This window comes from Strigops habroptila, chromosome 4 (assembly GCF_004027225.2).
Source record: "Strigops habroptila isolate Jane chromosome 4, bStrHab1.2.pri, whole genome shotgun sequence".
Lineage (NCBI taxonomy): Eukaryota > Metazoa > Chordata > Aves > Psittaciformes > Psittacidae > Strigops > Strigops habroptila.
This window is the reverse complement of record NC_046358.1, coordinates 83,642,116-83,661,278: the sequence shown is the minus strand read 5'-3', so window position 1 is coordinate 83,661,278 and position 19,163 is coordinate 83,642,116. Positions and strand designations below refer to the sequence as shown.

At 52.5% G+C, this 19,163-nt stretch overlaps 1 protein-coding gene across 3 annotated transcripts; it reads right to left on the bottom strand.

Moving 5' to 3' along the window:
- Nucleotides 1–1,390: 1,390 nt before the first annotated feature.
- On the bottom strand, nt 1,391–18,900 carry ALKBH5 (alkB homolog 5, RNA demethylase). 3 transcript variants are annotated; one of them, XM_030484479.1, is made up of 5 exons: nt 18,594–18,898; nt 17,553–18,378; nt 12,025–12,105; nt 7,711–7,866; nt 1,391–5,885 (listed from the first exon to the last, which is right to left on the bottom strand). In XM_030484479.1, exons 2-5 carry the CDS (start codon nt 18,278–18,280, stop codon nt 5,702–5,704), a joined length of 1,149 nt encoding a protein of 382 aa, XP_030340339.1. In that variant the 5' UTR covers nt 18,281–18,378; nt 18,594–18,898; the 3' UTR covers nt 1,391–5,701. The 3 variants fall into 3 exon arrangements, with proteins under 3 accessions (XP_030340339.1, XP_030340341.1, XP_030340340.1); XM_030484480.1 differs by lacking the exon at nt 1,391–5,885 and adding an exon at nt 6,814–7,368 and having other exon boundaries at nt 18,594–18,900; XM_030484481.1 differs by lacking the exon at nt 12,025–12,105 and having other exon boundaries at nt 18,594–18,899.
- Nucleotides 18,901–19,163: the final 263 nt, after the last annotated feature.

The following is a 19,163-nucleotide window of genomic DNA, read 5'->3' as shown; positions in this document are numbered from 1 at the left end:
TTCTTGGAGGAAAATGGGGATGGGACAGGAAGGGCATTCCCAAGGTGTTTATCAGGGTCACAGGGCCCCCTGATCCATAAGGAGGCACGGATTCAGTGCCCATGTGCCCCATAGCTATGGGGTGCATGAACAACACGGGGTCTTTGGCCAGCAGGATGCTGAGCATGGTCCCTCTCGGCGCAGACGCGCCGAGAGGGACCATGCTCAGCACCCTGTTGGCCCCTGCTATTAATACTCATCACCATGATTGTCCCCACCATGGCATCAGCACAATGAGGGGAGAACCCTGCCCTGCACCCCAGTTTGGGCTGAGTCAACACAGGGTAGGGCAGGGCTTCCCCTCCCTGCTGACTAAGGTTGGTCCTGGGGTGATGCCACATTGGGGTGACAACAGGTTTTGGGGTGGAAAGTGCCCTCAGGGGGGAGTTGACCTGATGCCCTGGTGATGGGCTCCTGGATGGATGGATGGATGGATCTGACCCCACTCACAGCCTCAAGGCTTGAAGGTGGGTGATGGAGAGGATCTAGATCAGGCAGGAGCTCAGGAAGAGGATGCCATTCCCTCTCTGGCTCCTCACACCCATCCATCTCCCTCTCCCTCCTGCAGGAGGAAGACACAGGGAAGGGAAGGGGCTCCATGCGAGGCTGAAGCACAGGGGATGCAGCCCCAAGGGGTACTGGGGATATTGGGGACCAGGTACTATGGGAGCTGCAAGGGGACAGTGTCCACATCTGCTTCCCAGCCCCTGAGTGGGGAGAGCAGGAGGAGGAAGAAAAGAAGGGAGGGAAGGGGGAAGAAAGGAAAGGAGGGAAAGACGAAGAAAGAAGAGGAAGGGAGAAAAAGAGGGAAGAAAAAAAGGAAGGAGGGAAGGGGAAAGGAAGGAAGAAGGAAAGGAGGAAAGAAGGAAGGAAAGGAGGGAAGGGAAAAGGAAGGAATAGAGGGAAGAATGAAGGAGGAATGAACGGAAGGATGGAAGGGGAAAGGAAGGAAAGGAGGGAAGAAGGAAGGAGGAATGAAGGGAAGGAGGGAAGGGGAAAGGAAGGAAAGGAGAGAAGAAAGAGGGAAAGGAAGGAAAGGAGGGCAGAAGGAAGGAGGAATGAAGGGAAGGAGGGAAGGGAAAAGGAAGGAAAGGAGAAATGGGGAAGGAAGAAAAGGAGGAAGGAAGGAACGGAGGGAATGGGGAAGAAAGGAAAGGAGGGAATTGAAGGCAGCAAGCCCCATCCCCAATTTCTAGGGCAGCACAGGAGGGACAGACACTGCATTTGGCCGCCCCATCCCTGGGGAAGACGGAGACTCCCTTAATTTAGCAGCAGCTCCCCACAACCCTGTTTCTGCTGCCGGGAAGCAGGACACAGCTCCCAGCCGCCGGCACCACCACAGAGCCCGAGCGATGCTTTCTGCTTTTATTCAATTAATGCAGCAATCTATACAAGGAAAAAAACCCCAAAGTAATAATAATGAAACGGTGAAATTCCAACCCCCGACAGCAAAGAACCAAATTCTTCCTCAGAACCAACCGGAATCCAATGATTCCCCCCGTGTCAGACTGTACATAAAATAATCTCTGCCCCATTTACAGCGTTTCACACAGTACTTCTCGTATCTCAAACGTCTGAACTGTACAACTTTGATACAAACCAACGCTTTTTCCTAGGAAAAGCTTCCGGAAAAAAATATTGCCACTTTCTTTCTTTATTTCTTTTTATTTGTAACAAAAAAAAAAGGGGAGGAAATTAAATTCTCTAAGAAAAAAAAAGCCTAAATTAAAATCAGCCAGAACTTTCAGTGTGGGCAGGGGTGGGAAAAGGAGCTGAGATGCTTCTCAACTGAGGATTTCTCCTTCCCGCTGGGAAAGGGATCACTTTTGGCAGGTAAAAGACTATTTGCTGCTGGTGGGGTCCAGACCTGGGTCCCCCCAATGCCCTCCTCAAAGCATATTGAAACTGTTCTGATCCATGGGGCGAGCGCTGGTACCAACAGCTTCAAAAGGCAGAGGTCCCAGCTCTCATCCCAATGGATGACCATCCCCATGAGTGATCCCTTGGGATGAGCCAAGCCTGTCAGGACGACAGCTCTCTCCTAACATCTGGATGAGGGTTCAGCAAGTGTGGAACCAGATGTGGCAAGCCGGGCTCTGCCTGCAGCTCACCTCTTAGTGCCAGCAAACAGCCCTTCCTGCCCTTCCTATGGACACGGTGAGCCCACACCATGGATGTAAGAGCTTTAGTTCCATCCCTGAGCCTCCTCAAGATACGGGTAACAGTGACAGAGCCCAATTCCTCCTGCTCTGTGCAGAAAACAGGGGATGGAACCCACCAAAGCAGGATGAAACCCACCAAAGCAGGGACAGACCCCACTTTCTTCCCCCTTCCTTAGGAAAGACAGTTCTTATGGTCTGGGCTGTGGGTGTATGGGATTGTCACACTGAACATAGCCTTATTCCCAGTTTCGGGATGAGCAGGTTACACCAATGACACGCTGTGGGTGGATGGAGAGGAGGTGGGACTGCACGACTGGACTAAATAGATACAATAAAGCCAAAGGAGTCAGGTCTGTGCATGAGTCTGAGGAGTTCTGCCTCCGAATTGGAGCTCACCACGCTCCATCCTTCACACCAGAGCCATGGCACCAGCCTGACCTGAAGCCCAACACAGCCAGCGACAGAGAACAGGTATGGGCATCACCAGTATTAGAGCTACAGCTTTCCAGGTAGGTTACAGTAAGGGATCCAACCATCTGGATCCACATGAAAATGTGTTTTGAATCAGGGTTTCACTCTGCTGTTGTTCAGTGCAAAAGAGTTAAAAAACGATGTTATCTACACATATACATCTGTGTCTATAGAAAATGTCTGTACAAGAGGGGAAGGTGGCCTGCCCACACGCTGGGGACACCCAGGAGATGCTACAGGTCAGACTGGTTGTGTCCCATTCTCACTCCAAGGTGTCAAGCCCCAATCAACCAGGTTGAAAACACATGAGAATAGAGTGGCTGGAGTGGTGAGGAGCTCCTCTTATCCCTCCAACCACGGGTGCCAGCTCAGACCCACTGCAGGGATGTGGGGCAGGGAGGAAGGATGGAGGGGAGAGCTCCCAACCACGGCCTGCAGGAATACAGACACAAGATGGGAGAGGAAGGATACTCGCACACGTACAGACTGGATGAGGTGATGGTACCAGGCTAGAGGATGTAAGTTAGGCTGAGGAGTAAGACCTCAGGATGCCTTGTTCAGCCTTCAGTGGATACAGAGCCAACACCTCATCCCATGGGAGTCCTGCTCTGGAAAGCAGCCCCAGAAAGCCAGGCTTGCCTCCAGCTTCAAGCTGACACCGAGGTACAGCATCCCTATTGCAGAGTAGGTGTGGAATTGGGAGCTTGGGGGGGGAGAGCTGGTTGTGCAGAGCCTGGCAGTGACCACTGCCACCATCAGCATCACCCACAGCAGACCTGACACCGAGGAGAGCCCGGGGCACATCCAGGATGGATCCAGAAAGACAACTGGAAACAGGCATCCTGCTAGCAGGTCCCCAGCTCGCTGGAGATGTTTGCACCAGCCATAAGGAGGAGAAGGGATCGCTGCTCCCTGCTTGTGGTTTTGCTATCAGGGGAATGCCAAGCTTTCCAAAACAGTGGGTTTGTAGACAAGAGCTGGCCTGGATTCTCTGCAGAAAGCCAGGAGGGTGAGGAACACCCCTTCAGATGCTAAATGTGGTCTGGAAATGGGGTTTTAAAGGTCTCAGAAGCAGCAGAAGCACGAATTTTCAGATCTCTGGGTAGACAAGACAGGTTCTTTCAAAGGCTGGCTGCGAGGCTGCGCCTGTGCCTCTGCATGGAGCCAACAGTGGCTCTCACCAGGAAACCAACCCGATAACAAGAGAGAGGCAGTGAGAACCTCACCACAGATCAGCCCTGCGCTGGGTTGCAGTCAATTCCTTTGTATTAATACGACCATTAGACCCAGCCTGAAACAGTGACCCCAACAACAGGAGGGTGACAGGAGCTACAGAAGTCAGTGGGGAAGGAAAAGGACACCAAGACCCAGATGTCAGCAAACAGCTTGCCAAGGAACAGCACTGCAAGGAACGCCACTTGGATTGGTGGGTTTTGACTGGGAGCCCCTCAAGACAGCAGCAAACGGGTTTCAAAATATATTACATCTTTTTATTGCCAAGCGTGCGGACCATGAAGTGTGTGAGGGACACGACACTAAGGAAAACTACAACTGGAAGGAGGGCAAAGCAGTACGGATTTAAAAAGAAGACTACTCCTTACAACTGCCAACACTTGGGTTCAAAGAATCAATTGGAGGAAGTCTCTTAAAAGTACGGTTCTAAACATGCTGTTGGGCCCCAAAGCTTTGGAAACACACTGAGGCTTTGGTCTGGGCTAACGCAAACCGGGTGGGAGAGGAGGAAGGCAGCAGACTAACACTAACTCCATGGGGCCCAACGCCTGATTCTTCTCTGTAGCAAGCAGAAAACTCCCTGCCCCAGGAATACAGACAGGAATAAAGCCAGGAGGAGGCTGGCAACCACTGCTGAATGCACTGAACTCAGGCCAAACTTAGACCCTCGCAGTGCCTCCGCTCCCAGAGCCAGCCTTGGAGGGGACACTCTGCAGCCGAGCTGCCCGAGGCCATGGCAGTGCCTGTTCCTGCTCCACCAGAGTGCATCCCTTGGGATGGGATGCTGCACCATCTCAACTCTCTCCACCTAAAGGGGCAGGGGGATGAAAGCCAGTCCCCCAGGCACGGAGAACAGCTCTTCTCAGGGGGTCCCAAAACAAACGTCCTTCACAAGCACAGCAACTCTCCTATTCCTCTTTGCTATCCCCAGCTCTGGGAAGCAGCATGTACTCAATGTGATCACTCACTCAGCAGTCCCAGGGCTCCAATATGGACCTGGGGCCAGCCTCACTGAAGCCAGCCACGTTTCCTTCTTCCTTAACCAAAACACTCTCCTTATCAGACCAGCACTGAGAAACCAGAGCTCAAGTACATTCTTCTCGGAGAGGGCAGCACAGGGACTGTGTGAGCCCACGCTGGCTTGGGAAAAGGGACTGGAAAGGAAACCTATGTTAAAACCGGTACTAAAGTGCAACAAAAATGTCCTAAACCCTTTGAAATCAACCGCAGTAAGAGGGGTCTGCAAAGCTTCAAACTTCCAGTTACTGCAGGGCACCCTTAAAACAAACCCAACAACAACCAGGTAAGAGCAGACCAAGGAGCCCTTTGGTGAAGCAAATCCGAGGCCACCGCAGAGGGTTTCAGCTCCTGGGGTCAAACATTATATTTAGAACATGTGGAAAGGAAGAAAGTTAAAGCAAAAAAAAAAAAAAAGAAGAAACAAACCCAAAAGTACAATTCTTGAATCCTGCACAACGAAACAGTGAAACTTTTTGGTGTTCTCAAAAGAAATCCCAACAGACAGCCTGGCATAACTTTATCTGTTTCCTAAGGGAAGAGATGCCCGTTTGACCCCATGACTCAGGGCACCATGTGCACTGGACATGTTCCATCCTTCCGTATGTCTCAGCATTCCTCCATTCATACAACCAAATCGCTAGGATCCTTCCTGTTTACTCTTCAGCCTGAAAGGAAAAACCAAAACTGAAGCTAGATGGAAGATAGCCAGAGGGAAGAGAAAGTTTTCACAGACTGGAGGCCAAGCAGCTCCACTATGAGCCCGGAAAGTGCAATCCTCAGTGTCGCCTCATTTTAACTTTCCTGGCTGGGCTTCCATCCTCCTCTTCCTCGTCACAGTCCTCCGTGTACTCGTAAGACCTTCGCCAATAGTTCTCGGAGCTGAAGTTGCTCCTTCTCCTATGTTTTGGTAAGAGGACTGAGCGCCTGTTCTCCTCTTTATCCATTTCTAGAATCCGTGGCCTATGGAAAAAGGGAAAGAAGGGAGCGTGAGCACAGCCACGGCAGGATTTCAGCATTCCTCGTGCAGTTTTGCATACTTTGAGCGCTATGACTGACTGTTTCCACATCGCTTTCCCAGCCCTGGGCACTCAGCAGAGTAGGAACAGATCACCACGTTGCACCTCCCACGGGGAAGCCGGGAATTGTGCTTTCGATGGTGCAAGTCTTTCCCCTTCCCAGAGCAAGTTTTGGTCTTTACCTCCGCCAGGAACACTTCCAAACAGTCCAGTCGCCTCTTTTTAAGTGCAGTTTGTGGTTTCAATAAACATCCCTTGGGAAGAAGGGTCTGTCTCTCCTATAAGAGAACTCGCAGCACAGAGCGAGCTCCTTTTAAAGCTGCTGGGGTGCTTGTGGTGCAGGATCAAACCACAGCTCTGAGCTCCTTTGTCCTCTCAAACATCAGCACAGTGCAATTGTTATTTCTACAAAGCTGCCTCTGCTCTCGCCTGTGATTGCTTCACAGCAGGACTGGGCTGGTGGGCTGCACACACCACTTATTATATACTAGATGGCAACTGCTGAGTTCCTCTAAAAGATACCACTACATGATATCCGTGCTGTTTACCTAATGTTATACTTGCGGTTTTGAGGCCAAAGGAGGAGAAAAACAGGCTTTTGATACCCATCTATCTGCTGCAGGAATCTATGCACCACACCCCAATAAGGTCATAAAAGCACAGGCTGGTTTGGGTTGAAGGGACCTTAAAGCTCATCCAGTTCCAACCCCCTGCCACAGGCAGGGACACCTTCCACTAGAGCAGGTTGCTCCAAGCCCCTGTGTCCAACCTGGCCTTGAACACTGCCAGGGATGGGGCAGCCACAGCTTCTCTGGGCACACCAGGCTGCAAAGAAGCTCTCTTGAGATGTGTAGATTTGTCCTGCGTGATCACTCCTCTAATCACACACCAGCCCAATGCGTGCTCAGAGGTAGCTTTCATCTGCAGGTTTCTCTTCTCGATGTACCTCCCCAGTCAGTCAGAGTCCAGGTGAATGAACACTGCTCATAAACACACCATCCCCACCCGCCTCCCTCCAGGACAGGTTGAAACACGGGCTGGGACCGCACAGCCAAGCCCCAGGACCAAACCTGAAGCTGGTTTTTACATGACATGCACAGAACACTGTCTGGGTCCTCAGGAGCATTTGGAATTGGAGAATACCAGGAATATCCCCCACGGCTACCAGTACATTCACACAGAGCAAGGTGGTGTTTGAGGGAAGCCTTGCTGCAGAGCTCAGGCTGTGTGAAACCTCAGCAAGGAGCTCTCCTGAAGGTCAGGCTTACACATTCACACAGCCTGGTTACACACACATGCAGCTCTGGAACCAAAACAGGTCTGAGAAGCTTCCCAAGATGACCTTCGCCTTTTCCAGATAGCAAACCCTCCCTTTCTCTCTCCCAAGACTGCTTTCATAACATAGTTTAATGCAGCTGCACAGGTTGCTTGGCAATAGAGGTCAAAAATAATTAGCTGCAGGGAAACTATTGTTTGGAATGACTGCATTATCAAGAGCCAGCCAAATCTATTGCTTCTTCATTATGCCATGGACAGGATAAACAATGTAAGCTGCTTACAGCCAGAGCTTAGCCTCCACAAGCCTAGGAGGAACGTATAAAGAACTTGGTTCTGATAAAACAGATCTGTACGCTACAGAAAGCACCTGGAGGTGCAAACTAGGATGTTTTTAAGTGTGTTGTGCAGCCTCTCTTATCCGACACCAGGACAGACATGCACAGCCCTAGAGATACCATCCAAAATGTTGCTTTTAGAAGAGATCATCCTACCTGTGAGCAGCATCAGGATCTGCTTTGCGATGGGACCGCTTTGGTTTCAGGATCTGGTCCCGGTTGCTTCCCGATAGACGCTCAGAGTTATAACCTGGTGGCAACACAGAGCTACTCAGGGATTTTGTTTCCAATCGAGGTGCATCTAGTCTTGTTCTGCAAATATGTAAAGAGAAGAGAATTTGCAAGGAGTTTCTACAGAACCACTAGTGTGCTGCAGCAGGTATCGGCCCTAGATGTGCTGAATAACCTTCAGTCCCAGCCACACAGCTCAGGAGGAGGGTCAGGACTATCATGCTCAACAACAGAACAAGCTGCAGCTTTATGGCACTTGAACCTTCAGCTTTAGCCTTTGCTGCCTTGGTTAGAGGAACATGTGTAGTCATGAGGTGAATACAAATGGTGCTGGGCTCACCGGAATACCAGTTATGGGATAGAGGCACTGGAGCACTTGTGAAATCCTATGAAATCCCAGTGACTCGTCGATAACTCACAGCTCCTGTTAAGCCACCTGTGAAATTCATCATCACCTACATCAGTAATAACTGCTTCCATGTGGAAACTCCCTCCTGCCCGGAGTTCTCATGGGGTCAGGCGTTTCTCAGCTTGACTAAGAGGTGGAAAGAGTTGAAGTACGAGTCAGGAGAAGGTCTGGCCAAGAGAAGCTGCACCCACATCCCTTCCAGCAGCGCGGCACACGCTCAAGCTACACCAGAGAGCAAACACAGCTCGTCCCAGAGCAGAGCTGTCGCTGGCCCAGGCTCTGCTGTAGCCATGCACACGTGGAGGGAGGCAGCAGGAAGGAACACTTGATGGTGCAGTTTATCACAGTGCTATCACCATCTCCCAGCGCAGCACAGTTACCATCTCAACTTATAAGCTCTGCTAAAACACAGACTGAAGGCTGCTACAGGTTGGTGCTGGTGCTCCAGAATGCCACCTCCAGGAGGATCCAAGCCACTTCCCAGAAGGAAAGGCACCCTGATGCTGTTGTTGTAGCCTGTCTCCCTCCTTTGGCCGAGAGGTGAATATGTAAGGGATTAGGGTGATACAAAGAGGAGAATCACTACTTGCTCTCTAGTGCTGAACTTCAGCACCTGAGGGAGGTTTCCACAGAAGAATCCCAACCTAAAATCCCATTAGGAAGTACATCCAGTTGCCAAACTTCCTCTCCGCTACTGTGAGAGCCTGTTCAGTTAAGCAGGGTGATGCCAGGCTGGCAATTGTGAAACTGGGCAGAGCAGCCCTACTCCATCCAGCATGCCAGAAACAAGGAACACTTCCACAGGAGCTGCCTGCTCTAGTCCGCAACACCATCATCCTGAGCTGTTCCCAGCTCCAGGACTGGACCCAGTCCAGGCAGAACACCAAGGGCATTATGGATCCTGCCCTGGACAAGTTATGTGGTTTAAATACTTCTCAAATAGAACAACTACAGGCCTGCAATTAAAACAAACCACCAAATGTACTGCAAGGGCAAAGGAACACCAGCCACGCTCGCTCTGTCCACAGAGCAATGCAGGTATGAGCTGCAGGAGCAAGACACTAAAATGGAGAGCAAACCACCTACCAAAGTCCAAGTGAACTAGAATAACTCTGATGTAACTGCTTACACATGGCAGCATAAGCCCTCTAAAATGACTTTCAAGACCCAATTCAATAGGTCTCATTTCCATCCTGCCTCCCACGTTACCTCCTTCAGCATCTCATGAAAGAGAGCACCGTTGCTCCCCACTCCAACCTCTGGCTCCAAAAGCTTCCAAACCTTGCCGTCTCCTCGCAGTCCTGCACTCCAGCACACAGGAAACACCGTAAATATCATCACTCCACAGCACTGAAGTGTTTATGACCTACTCGGTAACCACACCGCTCCCGAGCATCCTGCAAAACCCAGCCTCTTCTCCAGCTCGTGCAGCTTCATTCTGCCACTGCCAGCAAAAACCATCTCTAGATCCACACGCTCTAAGTACAGGCAAGAGCAGATCCAGATGTCTGGGACCCAGCAGGCTCTGGCAGCCTAATCAGAGCCAAATATCCCAGCTCCGGGCTGCAGCAAAGCTTACGCTGCTGTACACCCCAACTGATCCGATCCTGCTGGAAAACTCAGGGTTGATCCTTATCACGAAGATGAGGAAGAGGAGTTTTATGTCAGCTGCTCCCAAGCCTCTCGTGCGAGCAGGCTACCACTGGAAGTAGCTGTTTTCCTGCTTGCGTAACACACTCTTTCAGACTGCACGAAGTCGCATGATCCAGGAGTGGGGAATGGCATTTGCTGCAGGAATACATGCCGTGGGGATGCGAGTGCAGAGGAAGGTCACCGCAGCCCTGCTGTGCATGCACGCATGCACACGAGACTCCGTCACAAGGGAGCAGCAGCAATTAATAAGCTCTATTTGGCAGCCATCAGAGTGCACCCTTTGGCAACCAGGCAATTGCCATGTATCCACCAGGGCTGCTGAGCTCTGTGGAGATGGCACATCCAGAATCACCAGGGGGTTTCCACTTTGCTCAGGAGAAAAAAAGCCTGTTGTGGTTTCATTCAGCCTCCCATTGCTGTCTGGGTGTGACCAGGCAGAGACACTTGTGCTCTAACACTAAGCAAATCAGGCCCCTAAAATGAGGGGAAGACAGGAGGACACACTGCTGCAGGGGGATGGCTAAGCAAAACCAGCCAATACACTCTGCTAGGAGCTAACAGGCTTTGTCTCTCCAGCAGCCATGCACCAGGTCAGCCGGGTGCTTCTCTGCAGCTATGCGTTCACCCAGCTGCACATTGAGGGCAGCCAGGCAAGACTGAAACAACTTGACACCCTCAGTTTACAGAGGATGGCAAAAACAAGAGGAAGAGCCAGTTTAAACAAGTGTGTTTGGTATTTGCATCATTTGGGCAGCTTTAGCTTATATAGCCAAGTCTTTCTGAGGCAACTGCTCCACAGCCTAGGACAGGCAGCTTCTCTATCCCAGAGCCCAACTAGAGCAGCTACTAGATTTGGAGATGCTTCCCACTGGTGTTTATCAGCACTCACACTGCTTGTCATTGGCTGCAGTAACCAACAACGTGAAGGTAACAGCCTTTTAGTTCTTATCACAACCCTTAAACCCCATGTAGCAATAACCAGCTATTGAGTGGTTTGGTTCTAATCTGTCTTTCATCCCACTCTATCACCTGCCACATCTCATCCTGCCTCCCTGGGTCTGTGTGATTTTGTCTGGCTGATGCCTCAGGGTTGATGTTTTCCTTGCCTTCATCTCATGGGTCTCTCTAACCAGATGTCCAACTCCACTCCACTGGCTTTGGGCCATATCTTCACAACGTTGCCAAACTTGTTCTGAAACCAACTAAGCCATCCAAAAGCTCAGCAAGTCTGAATCTAGATTGCTTCTCTGCTAGCCTTATGCTAAGCCTGGGCAACTGCAGCCCTGCCACCAATGCCCACGCTTTCAGTTGGGTTTACAGGACTCAAATCCTGTGTTTTCACTTGCAGAAGGATTTCTTGACAGCAGAATTACTGCTAACACCTTCTAAGGCACAATCAACACGGGTCAGTGTGTGGCAGTCACATTTTTCCATCTCCTAGAGGGAACTGATGAGAGAGGACATATCTGGGCACAAAAAAAGGTTAAACTGAGGGAGTTCGGGGTAGAGTTGGCTTACTTTTTCTCCATTTTCTTAGAAGCTTTAGGAACAAGCACTGGTTGATGAAATGCCATCAAGACAGTGTATCTTCTAAAACAGCTTACAGAGCCTGGCTTCCCACCAGCGACTTGAAGGACAAGCTCTGTAAAGTGATCACTAAATTCACTGCATCCATTTTCCTTTGAAGCCAGTGTTACGCTCTCCCTCTCCAGGAAACAAAAGCCATGCTATGAAGAAAACTTCATCTGCTTCAGGGCAGACTCTTCATTGTAAGCATCAGCTCCAAAGGACCATGCAGGTAACTCACACATGTGGGTATCATATAATCAGACACCTGAATACATGGCCCAAAACAAGAGTTTGAAACCCTAGCTGTCTGGAGCTAGGCAGGCAACGAAAGCCAGCTGTTAGGACACAAACAGGGCTTGCAAAGCCAGGCATTACAATGAAGTACTGCTGCACAGAGCCAAGAAGTGATTAACTCTGCAGTAACAAGTTCCACCTACTTCCACCACGGGTATAGCAAGGCACAAGTGAGCATGAGAGTGACATCTAATCAAGATGTGAGATCGAGCCAGCAAATTAACAAGCGAGGCAGTTTTAAAGTGTTTCTTGAAAAGCACATCACGCCACCACATCCGAGTTTATCTCAGTGTCCAGAGGGCTTCAACACTTACTTTCGAAGGATGATGACAGCTCTTCTCTCCTTGATGTCCTGTGGTCGAATACAGTGTGTAATTTCATCAGCTGCATAGCCACTGACAACAAAAACAGAAAGCCACTGTGAGAAAACGATAGGCAGAAAGCAGCCTCAGCAATGCAGTTTGGGCAGTCATTTCCTAACTTCCAGCAGGAATTCCTCCTCCAAACACCATTCCCCCAGGCACACGGGAGCAAGATTTATAGGAAGGAAGAAACTTCAGGAAAGAAGGTTGTTTTGGGGGTTTTTACTCAATTTTTTAACATACCAGAGGAAACAGCCACCTGCCACAACACTGTGGAATGAGACATGTAGAAAATGAGTTTATAGAGTGGAAATTCAGCCAATCCAAGGGTCAAAACTCAGCACACTGCTCCAAAGCACCTTCTCATGTGTGTCCCAAAGGAAACCCACCTCTCGTGGCTGAGATATGCAGCACACCCAGACATGAATGCATCCTGATTTGTTAGTCAAAGAGGGAGTCTTGTCTCATCCCCTCATGTGGACACAGCACCCTCGCCCTCCCTGACGCAGCACAACCTCAGCCATGGCACAAACATCACAGCCCAACACAACGCACATGGGGCAACCTTCACATTCAGACCTGCAAATAGAGCTGCACTCCTAAAATCTCCCTGCCATGGGGTGAGGCAGAGACCTTGGCTGAGGGATCAAGCAGCTACATGGCCACACGGTAGCTGTACTTGGTAGGAGTGTGTTGCTCCTGCCAGGAGCACATCTCGTCACTCCCATGGGTGCTAAGGAGAGGTGGGCCTGCCCTCTACCTGCTGCTTGGAGTGTCTGCTCCCAACAGAGCCTTCTGGAGCCCAGTGCGGGTTAAAGAGAAGTTAAACACCTTCAGAGCCTCCTGAAACAGCTGAAAAGCACAGGAATACCTTTGAAGGGATGTGGGTGAAGGCTGCTCAAGCCACACAAAGCTAGCACATCCCCATGCTGGTTTAACCTGAAGCAGAAGCCACAGAGCCCACCGTCCCCACGAGGCTGCCACGCTGGCTCAGCAGCTTCCAGGTTATTCAGAACAGATCACACACATGCAAGCCAGGACAGGGCCAGGTTTCCTTTATCTGGTTAGATAACCCACCCACTTCAGCAAGAAACACACCTCCAAGCCAGATTTACTGCTTTGAGAAGGGAGTTAAAAGTCTAAGAGCTGATCAGTTAATACAGGGGTTGATGTCCATCCCCCTCCCCGGCCTCTGGGGCACTGCAGAGGACAACAGCATTATGAGAAGGGGGTTATAATGATGCTCTATTATGTTCCAGGAACCTCTGTGTCAAGCTCCAGTGAATTCATTAATATCACCCATGTTAACATTCAACCTGGTGCATCCTCAGCGACACCCTGAACATCAGGAAAAGGTCTATTCCAGTCCTGTACTTTCCATTAGGAAACGTCAGCAAGGAGGTTTGCACAGGCAAAAACAGGCAGAGAAATGGAAGGAAAAGCTGATTTGGTTCTGTCACACTTCCCTTCTGTGCCAGCAGGAACTTCTCACCCTCTGCCCGGCCTTGCTGCATCCTGATGATGGGTGAAGGGGCAGACATGGGATAAAACAGCCATAGTGATACCAAGGGTCTACCCAGAGACTTCTCACACAGAGAATAAACCCAACACACGAGGGAAGAGGCAACTTGGGAAGGAAAACCCTGAACTGCTATTCATGAGAACACCCAAGCATCAAGTCTCCAGCCTAGAGCACTTTCCAGAAGAACATGGGGAGGTGCAGGTGCTATCCACACACTCCCCCAACTCACACCCCAGCTCCTAACCAACCTGTCACATCTCACACCCCCAGCTCCTGCCCGAGTCTCTTTTTCAGTCCAGAAGAGCTGCTGCTGAGCCACAACATAACTGATTCACATGGAGATGAAAGCAGGGTTTCTGCACAACCACCACCAGAAAGGAGGCCCTGAAGCTCTGCATCTAATGAGATGTATTTCCAGGGGCTGAGGAGAGTCAGGGGAGCTCAGAGGCAGAGGGACCTCACACGCTGGCCCATCACAGGGCTGAGCAGCTCAAGGCTTTACTTGTGGTTCAGGAAAGCTGCTGCCACAAGCCACAGATGTGACACCAACCAGCTCAAGCAGAGCTTGAACAAATCCATTTGCCTCTTCACCACTGGCACACGCAGAACTTCCTCTGCACCAACAGCCTGTCCTGAGGGATCAGACTTTTCTGAGTAAAGCATCTAATCCAGGCAGTTGTGGAGAGATTCCTCTGGCTGGGAAGAAAGCAGGGTCATCCTCAGACTGCAACCAGCTCTGGTTACACTACCATTAGGCATGCCCTGAGACAACAGGAGACACAAACATCACATTGCCACTGCTATTACAAACACAACCTGGAGCACTCACCAGCTGCAGAAGGGAAGCCTGTGTATCATACAAGCTTGTGTATCATACAAGCTTGTGTATCATACAAGCTTGTGTATCATACAAGCTTGTGTATCATACAAGCTTGTGTATCATACAAGCTCCCAATCTCTGCAATCCCTGCAGCTCTTTTCCTTTTATCCAGCCAAAGCATTTGTCAAAGCACGTGTTCCCCAGATGAACAGGCAAATTCCTCCATCTCCTCCCCACTGCTTGTATCGATCGATGCTTATCAAATTATTGTTAGAAAAAGAAAACCCACAAACAAGGTCCAGACAGCTGATGGTCCACAGGATTGAAACCCCACTTAGCTCTGCCTGAGAGGAGCAGCACAGACCAAGGAGCTGCTGCCACCTTCCCTTGTGTGGCTGGCAGCAGGACAAACCTGAAGGAGCATCCGCTTCCTGGTGCTGTGAGAGAAGAGGGACTGGAGGAGGTTGTCTTCTAGAAGTCAAAACCTACAAGGAGGAGGTCATCTTCTCCTATAAGTCAAGCCTACAAGGGCAAATCTTCGTCAGGGATGTGCAAAGGGAGGAAGAAGTGCTTTGCTGGAAGAGCAAAGGGCTCATCAGCAGGTCGTGGAGTGGCTCAGCCTTTGTCCTGCTGGCAAAGGTGCTCAGCCCAGGCAGGAGAATCTCACTTCACCCTTTTAAACACAAACATGTTTGAGGTCTGAATGCTCTCCAGCGACTCTGAGGCAGGTTCAGCGTTTGCAAACACCACAGCATGCTTCATGGTGGGCAAATAGAGTCGAAGGAGGGATACAGGGAAAGCCCCTCTGCAAACTCGCTGCTGGGTAGGTGGAGGACAGGCTGAGAGCAGGGACAGGACAGACATGACCCGAGGCCAGCCCGAGAACGATGTGAGAGCACAGATAGAGATCCAACAGCTTTCTTTAGATCCTCACGGCTTCCACATGGTAACCAAAGCCATGCGGCTGCCCTGGCTCCCCCAGCAAGGCAGCACTGCTGGCAGCAGCCACTGCCCCAGCAGCACTGGAATCGCAGACATTACAAGCATGCCATTTCTATCTGCGCCGTTTCCCTATCTCCAGGGCAACTGCCTTCAGGAAGTGTTTACTGAGAGGAGAAAAAGCCAAGTTTGGGGAGTTGACTTTAACACGACCAAGGGCTGGATTTGGGATATAAACCCCTGAGAGCCTACCGAGGGTCTGCACCTCTCCTTGCTCCTCCTGACTTACCAGGGTTTGAAGGGAAGACAGGAGATGTGCTGGAGTCGAGGAACTTGCATCCAGCCGGGATCATATCACCACAGAACAATCACTTTGGCAGAATGTCTCTTAAGTGAGTGCTAAGTATCTGCTAACTGCTGTACAAAAATTGAAATAATCCCTGTTTTAAAGGCTATTATTTGCTGGAAAGCAGAACATCTAACAGGGGATTAAACTAGTGAATAAATGCCTGCGGTGGGTCAGAAAGCAACCCTTCTGTTTGGAAGGAAAACAAGCGATCCAGGTTTGATTTGTACCATTGCTTCAGTTAACGCAGTGATTACAGCACCCAGGTGACCTGGCCAACAACCCAAACACACAGGCCTGGGAGACACCCTCTCCAATCCCAGGAGCCCTGGGTCGGCTGCCTTTTCCTGGAGGTTATAGAGGGAAAAGTGAGGATATGGGACAAGAAAACATCATTTCCTGGTCCTGGTGCAGAGAAAAGCACTTCTCTGCTCCACGGCAAGTCCTGATCCTCCTCTGGATGTAAAGCCATGAGTTTTCCTAGTGGCTTTGCCTGCAAGGCTCCAGAGTGACCCTGCACTAACAGCTCTGCCAGCGTGCTTCTAAGCAAGGAAACACTCTCCCTGTCCTTAGAAAAAGACCTCTGGCTCTGAAAGGAAGGACAACTATTTACTCCAGGCCTGCCAGGGAATGGCAGCACAAGGGTTCACATCACCAGCAGGAAAACGAGGGTGGAAACGTCCTCAGCGCCATTCCCGCTTCCCTCCCTAATCCACACAAGTTACCTAACGCCGAGGGTACACCATGGATTAGTTAATGTTTGTGCAGCTTTTCCAAGAGGAAAGCGACGCGAGATCTCAGCATTTATTATTGATGCCCCAGTCACCGGGTGAGGCTGTGTGGATGTGGGGGGAAGAATTCCTTCCCGAACCCTGCGGCGATCACTTTACAAGCCAATGGAAGGGATTGTGTTACTGCTTGGGAGCCCTGAAAACCGGCCTGGACCTTCACCAACCCCAAACCTAAAACCTCAAATGAGGATACAGTTGGTAGCTCTGCACTGCTGGCAGGGGCCGGGTGATCCCTGCTCCTGGCAGGGAGCACTTTGACCTTCAGGGACATGGGGGGTTGGTGCTCACCGAGTTAAGCAGCCCCAATGCTGGGCTTTGAGACACAATCCCCAAGACCAAGACACCAGTGGGTCTGTATGTACCAGCTCCACACAATCCTGCCTATCCCCGTCCCTTTACCTGCCTGCCCAGCACAGTTTCCCAGTGCCAATCCCAGCTTTATTACCGACTGGCTGCATGACCTTGGGCAGGTCATTCCACCTTTGCTTGCATGAATGCACAGTAAAATCCCTCCTTGTACCCGTGACCCGCCATGCTTCCAAGCAACAGTCCCACAGGGCTCTGCTCTGCCATCTCTCCCCGTTGGCATCAGGTAGGGGAGGGTTCAGTATTCCCAGTTTAAGGACCGGGAGGACGAGGCCATTCACACCTCCTCCTTCTCTCCATACTTAAGGTCAGGTTGGGAAGGCACCGGCCAAGCTAAGAATAGACCCAGGAGCCCCGTCCCAACCAGCTGCTCCGCTCTGACCGCTCATGGGCAGAGGATCCATTTTGTATCTCGATGTGTTATTTTAACCATTGACAGGCAAAGCTCGGCTCCAAAAGTGGCCTCGCTCCCAGCAGGACTCACCTCGAGCCTTATGGAGAGGGCACCCTCCCTATAATCGGCCCTCCCTAAAGCCCCCATCCCCCCCAAACCCTTCCTTCACCCCTTCCAGCGAGACCCCACATGCTTTCAGGCGGGTGAGATCAAGCCCGAGCCGTGCATCCGCGTGCCTCATGATCAGCGTTACACAACCGAGCCCCCAACACGTTTAAACGGGAGGCCTCGGGGCGGGTTACCTGAGCACCGTGACGCTTCCCCTCTTCACGGGCAGGAAGAGAACGGGCTCCGAGACCCTGATGGGTTTAAACTGGAATTTACACCCGAAGCAAAGCGCCGAGTCGCTGAAGAAGGAGACGGAGACGATGGGCCTCTCAAAGATATGGATGGGGTCCACGTGGGAGACAATGCATCCCCCGGGCTGGTAGTCGTTGATGACGGCACTGTTCACAAAGCCCTCGGGAATCACCCGGTGCTCCACCAGCTTCCTGATCACCAGGTCGTGCACCCACTCGGGGATAGCATCCACCTCTCCCCTCGGATACAGGCGCTCCTGGCCGGGGCCTCGTCTCTGCAGCTGAGACCCATAGGTATAACCCTCCCCGAAGAAATACTTGTTCCGCAGCGGGGCCCGATCCACCGTGTGCTCCTTATAGAGCCCCTTCTCCGCCCGGGACACCACGTCCTCGATGCGAGCTTCGATCTTGGCGCACTCCTCGGCGCTGAACAGGCGAAGCTGGCGGATGCCGCTCTTCACTTTCCGAGCTTCTTCTTCCTCCTTCTGCTCTTCGTAGTCGCTGGGCTCGGAGCCGGAATCCTCCTGGTGCCGCCGCTTGCGATCGTAAGGGGGGGGTTCGGGGGGTTCCCGTGCGAGGCCGCCGCCGCCGCTGCCGCCTTTGTGGCCGTCCCGGTAGGGCATCATGGACTTGAGCTTCTCCCGCAGGTCCGTGTAGCCGGTGCCGGCCATAGTGCGTCCGCAGCCCCCGCCTCTATCGATCCCGGCGCTGCAGGCGGCGGCGGGCGGCGGCGGGGGACGCGCAGCTGCTATTCATGGCACCCGCCACCCTGCGGGAAGAGCCCCGGAGGGACGGGGAGGTGAGGAACGGGGGAGGCGACGAACCGGACCTACCCCCCCTCCTATATCGCGACATATTCCACACACACACACCCCCCCATCACCGGGATACGGGACCCAGCTCCCGTCCTCCCACCGCGACGCCCCTCCAGGGGTAGGGGGGGGGGAAGGAAGGCAGGAAGGCCCGAGCGGACGCCACACTCACGGCTCGCTCCGGGGGCTGGCGCGGACAATGCTGCCGGTACCACCGGTGCTCACGCGGCGGCCGGGCCTGGCACATGCCCAGCGGCGGCGGCGGCGGCCCCGGTGCTGCCCGCTCCCGCGGCGCTGCGCATGGCGGGGAGAGAAGGAGGAAGACGACGGAAGAAGGAGGAAGGACGAAGCGAGGGGAGGGAGGCGCCGGTGCCCGGTGCGGGGGTCGGCGGCCACCGGGGTCCGTCGCGGCCCTTCCCGCGGCGCGCTACGTCACCAGGAGCGAGCCCGACATCCCGGATAAGCCCCGCCCCTCCCGCGCACGCGCCCCGCACGCCGAGGCCACGCCCCCCCCGCCCCGGTCCGCGTGTGCGCGCACGCACGGACGTGCCTCCGCCGCGCGCCCTGACCGGTAACCGGCAGCGCCGCCCCCGGGATTGGCGGGAGTTGGAGGGGGGCGGTGGTTAGCGGCGGGGCGCTACTGCCCCCTGGCGGTAGGGAGGAATGGGACGGGAGGGTTAAGCACGGGCATCGGGGGGAGTCGTGCGGCCCGGCGGCGGGGAGCGCACCGGGGGGATGCGGG

Coding starts and splice junctions, on each gene's coding strand:
- ALKBH5 (XM_030484479.1), bottom strand. CDS start 18,280: ATGGCCGGCACCGGCTACACGGACCTGCGGGAGAAGCTCAAGTCCATG. Junction 7,867..12,024: donor GCTGTCATCATCCTTCGAAA/GTAAGTGTTGAA, acceptor ACATATTTGCAG/AACAAGACTAGATGCACCTC. Junction 5,886..7,710: donor GATCCTGATGCTGCTCACAG/GTAGGATGATCT, acceptor CTTTTTCCATAG/GCCACGGATTCTAGAAATGG.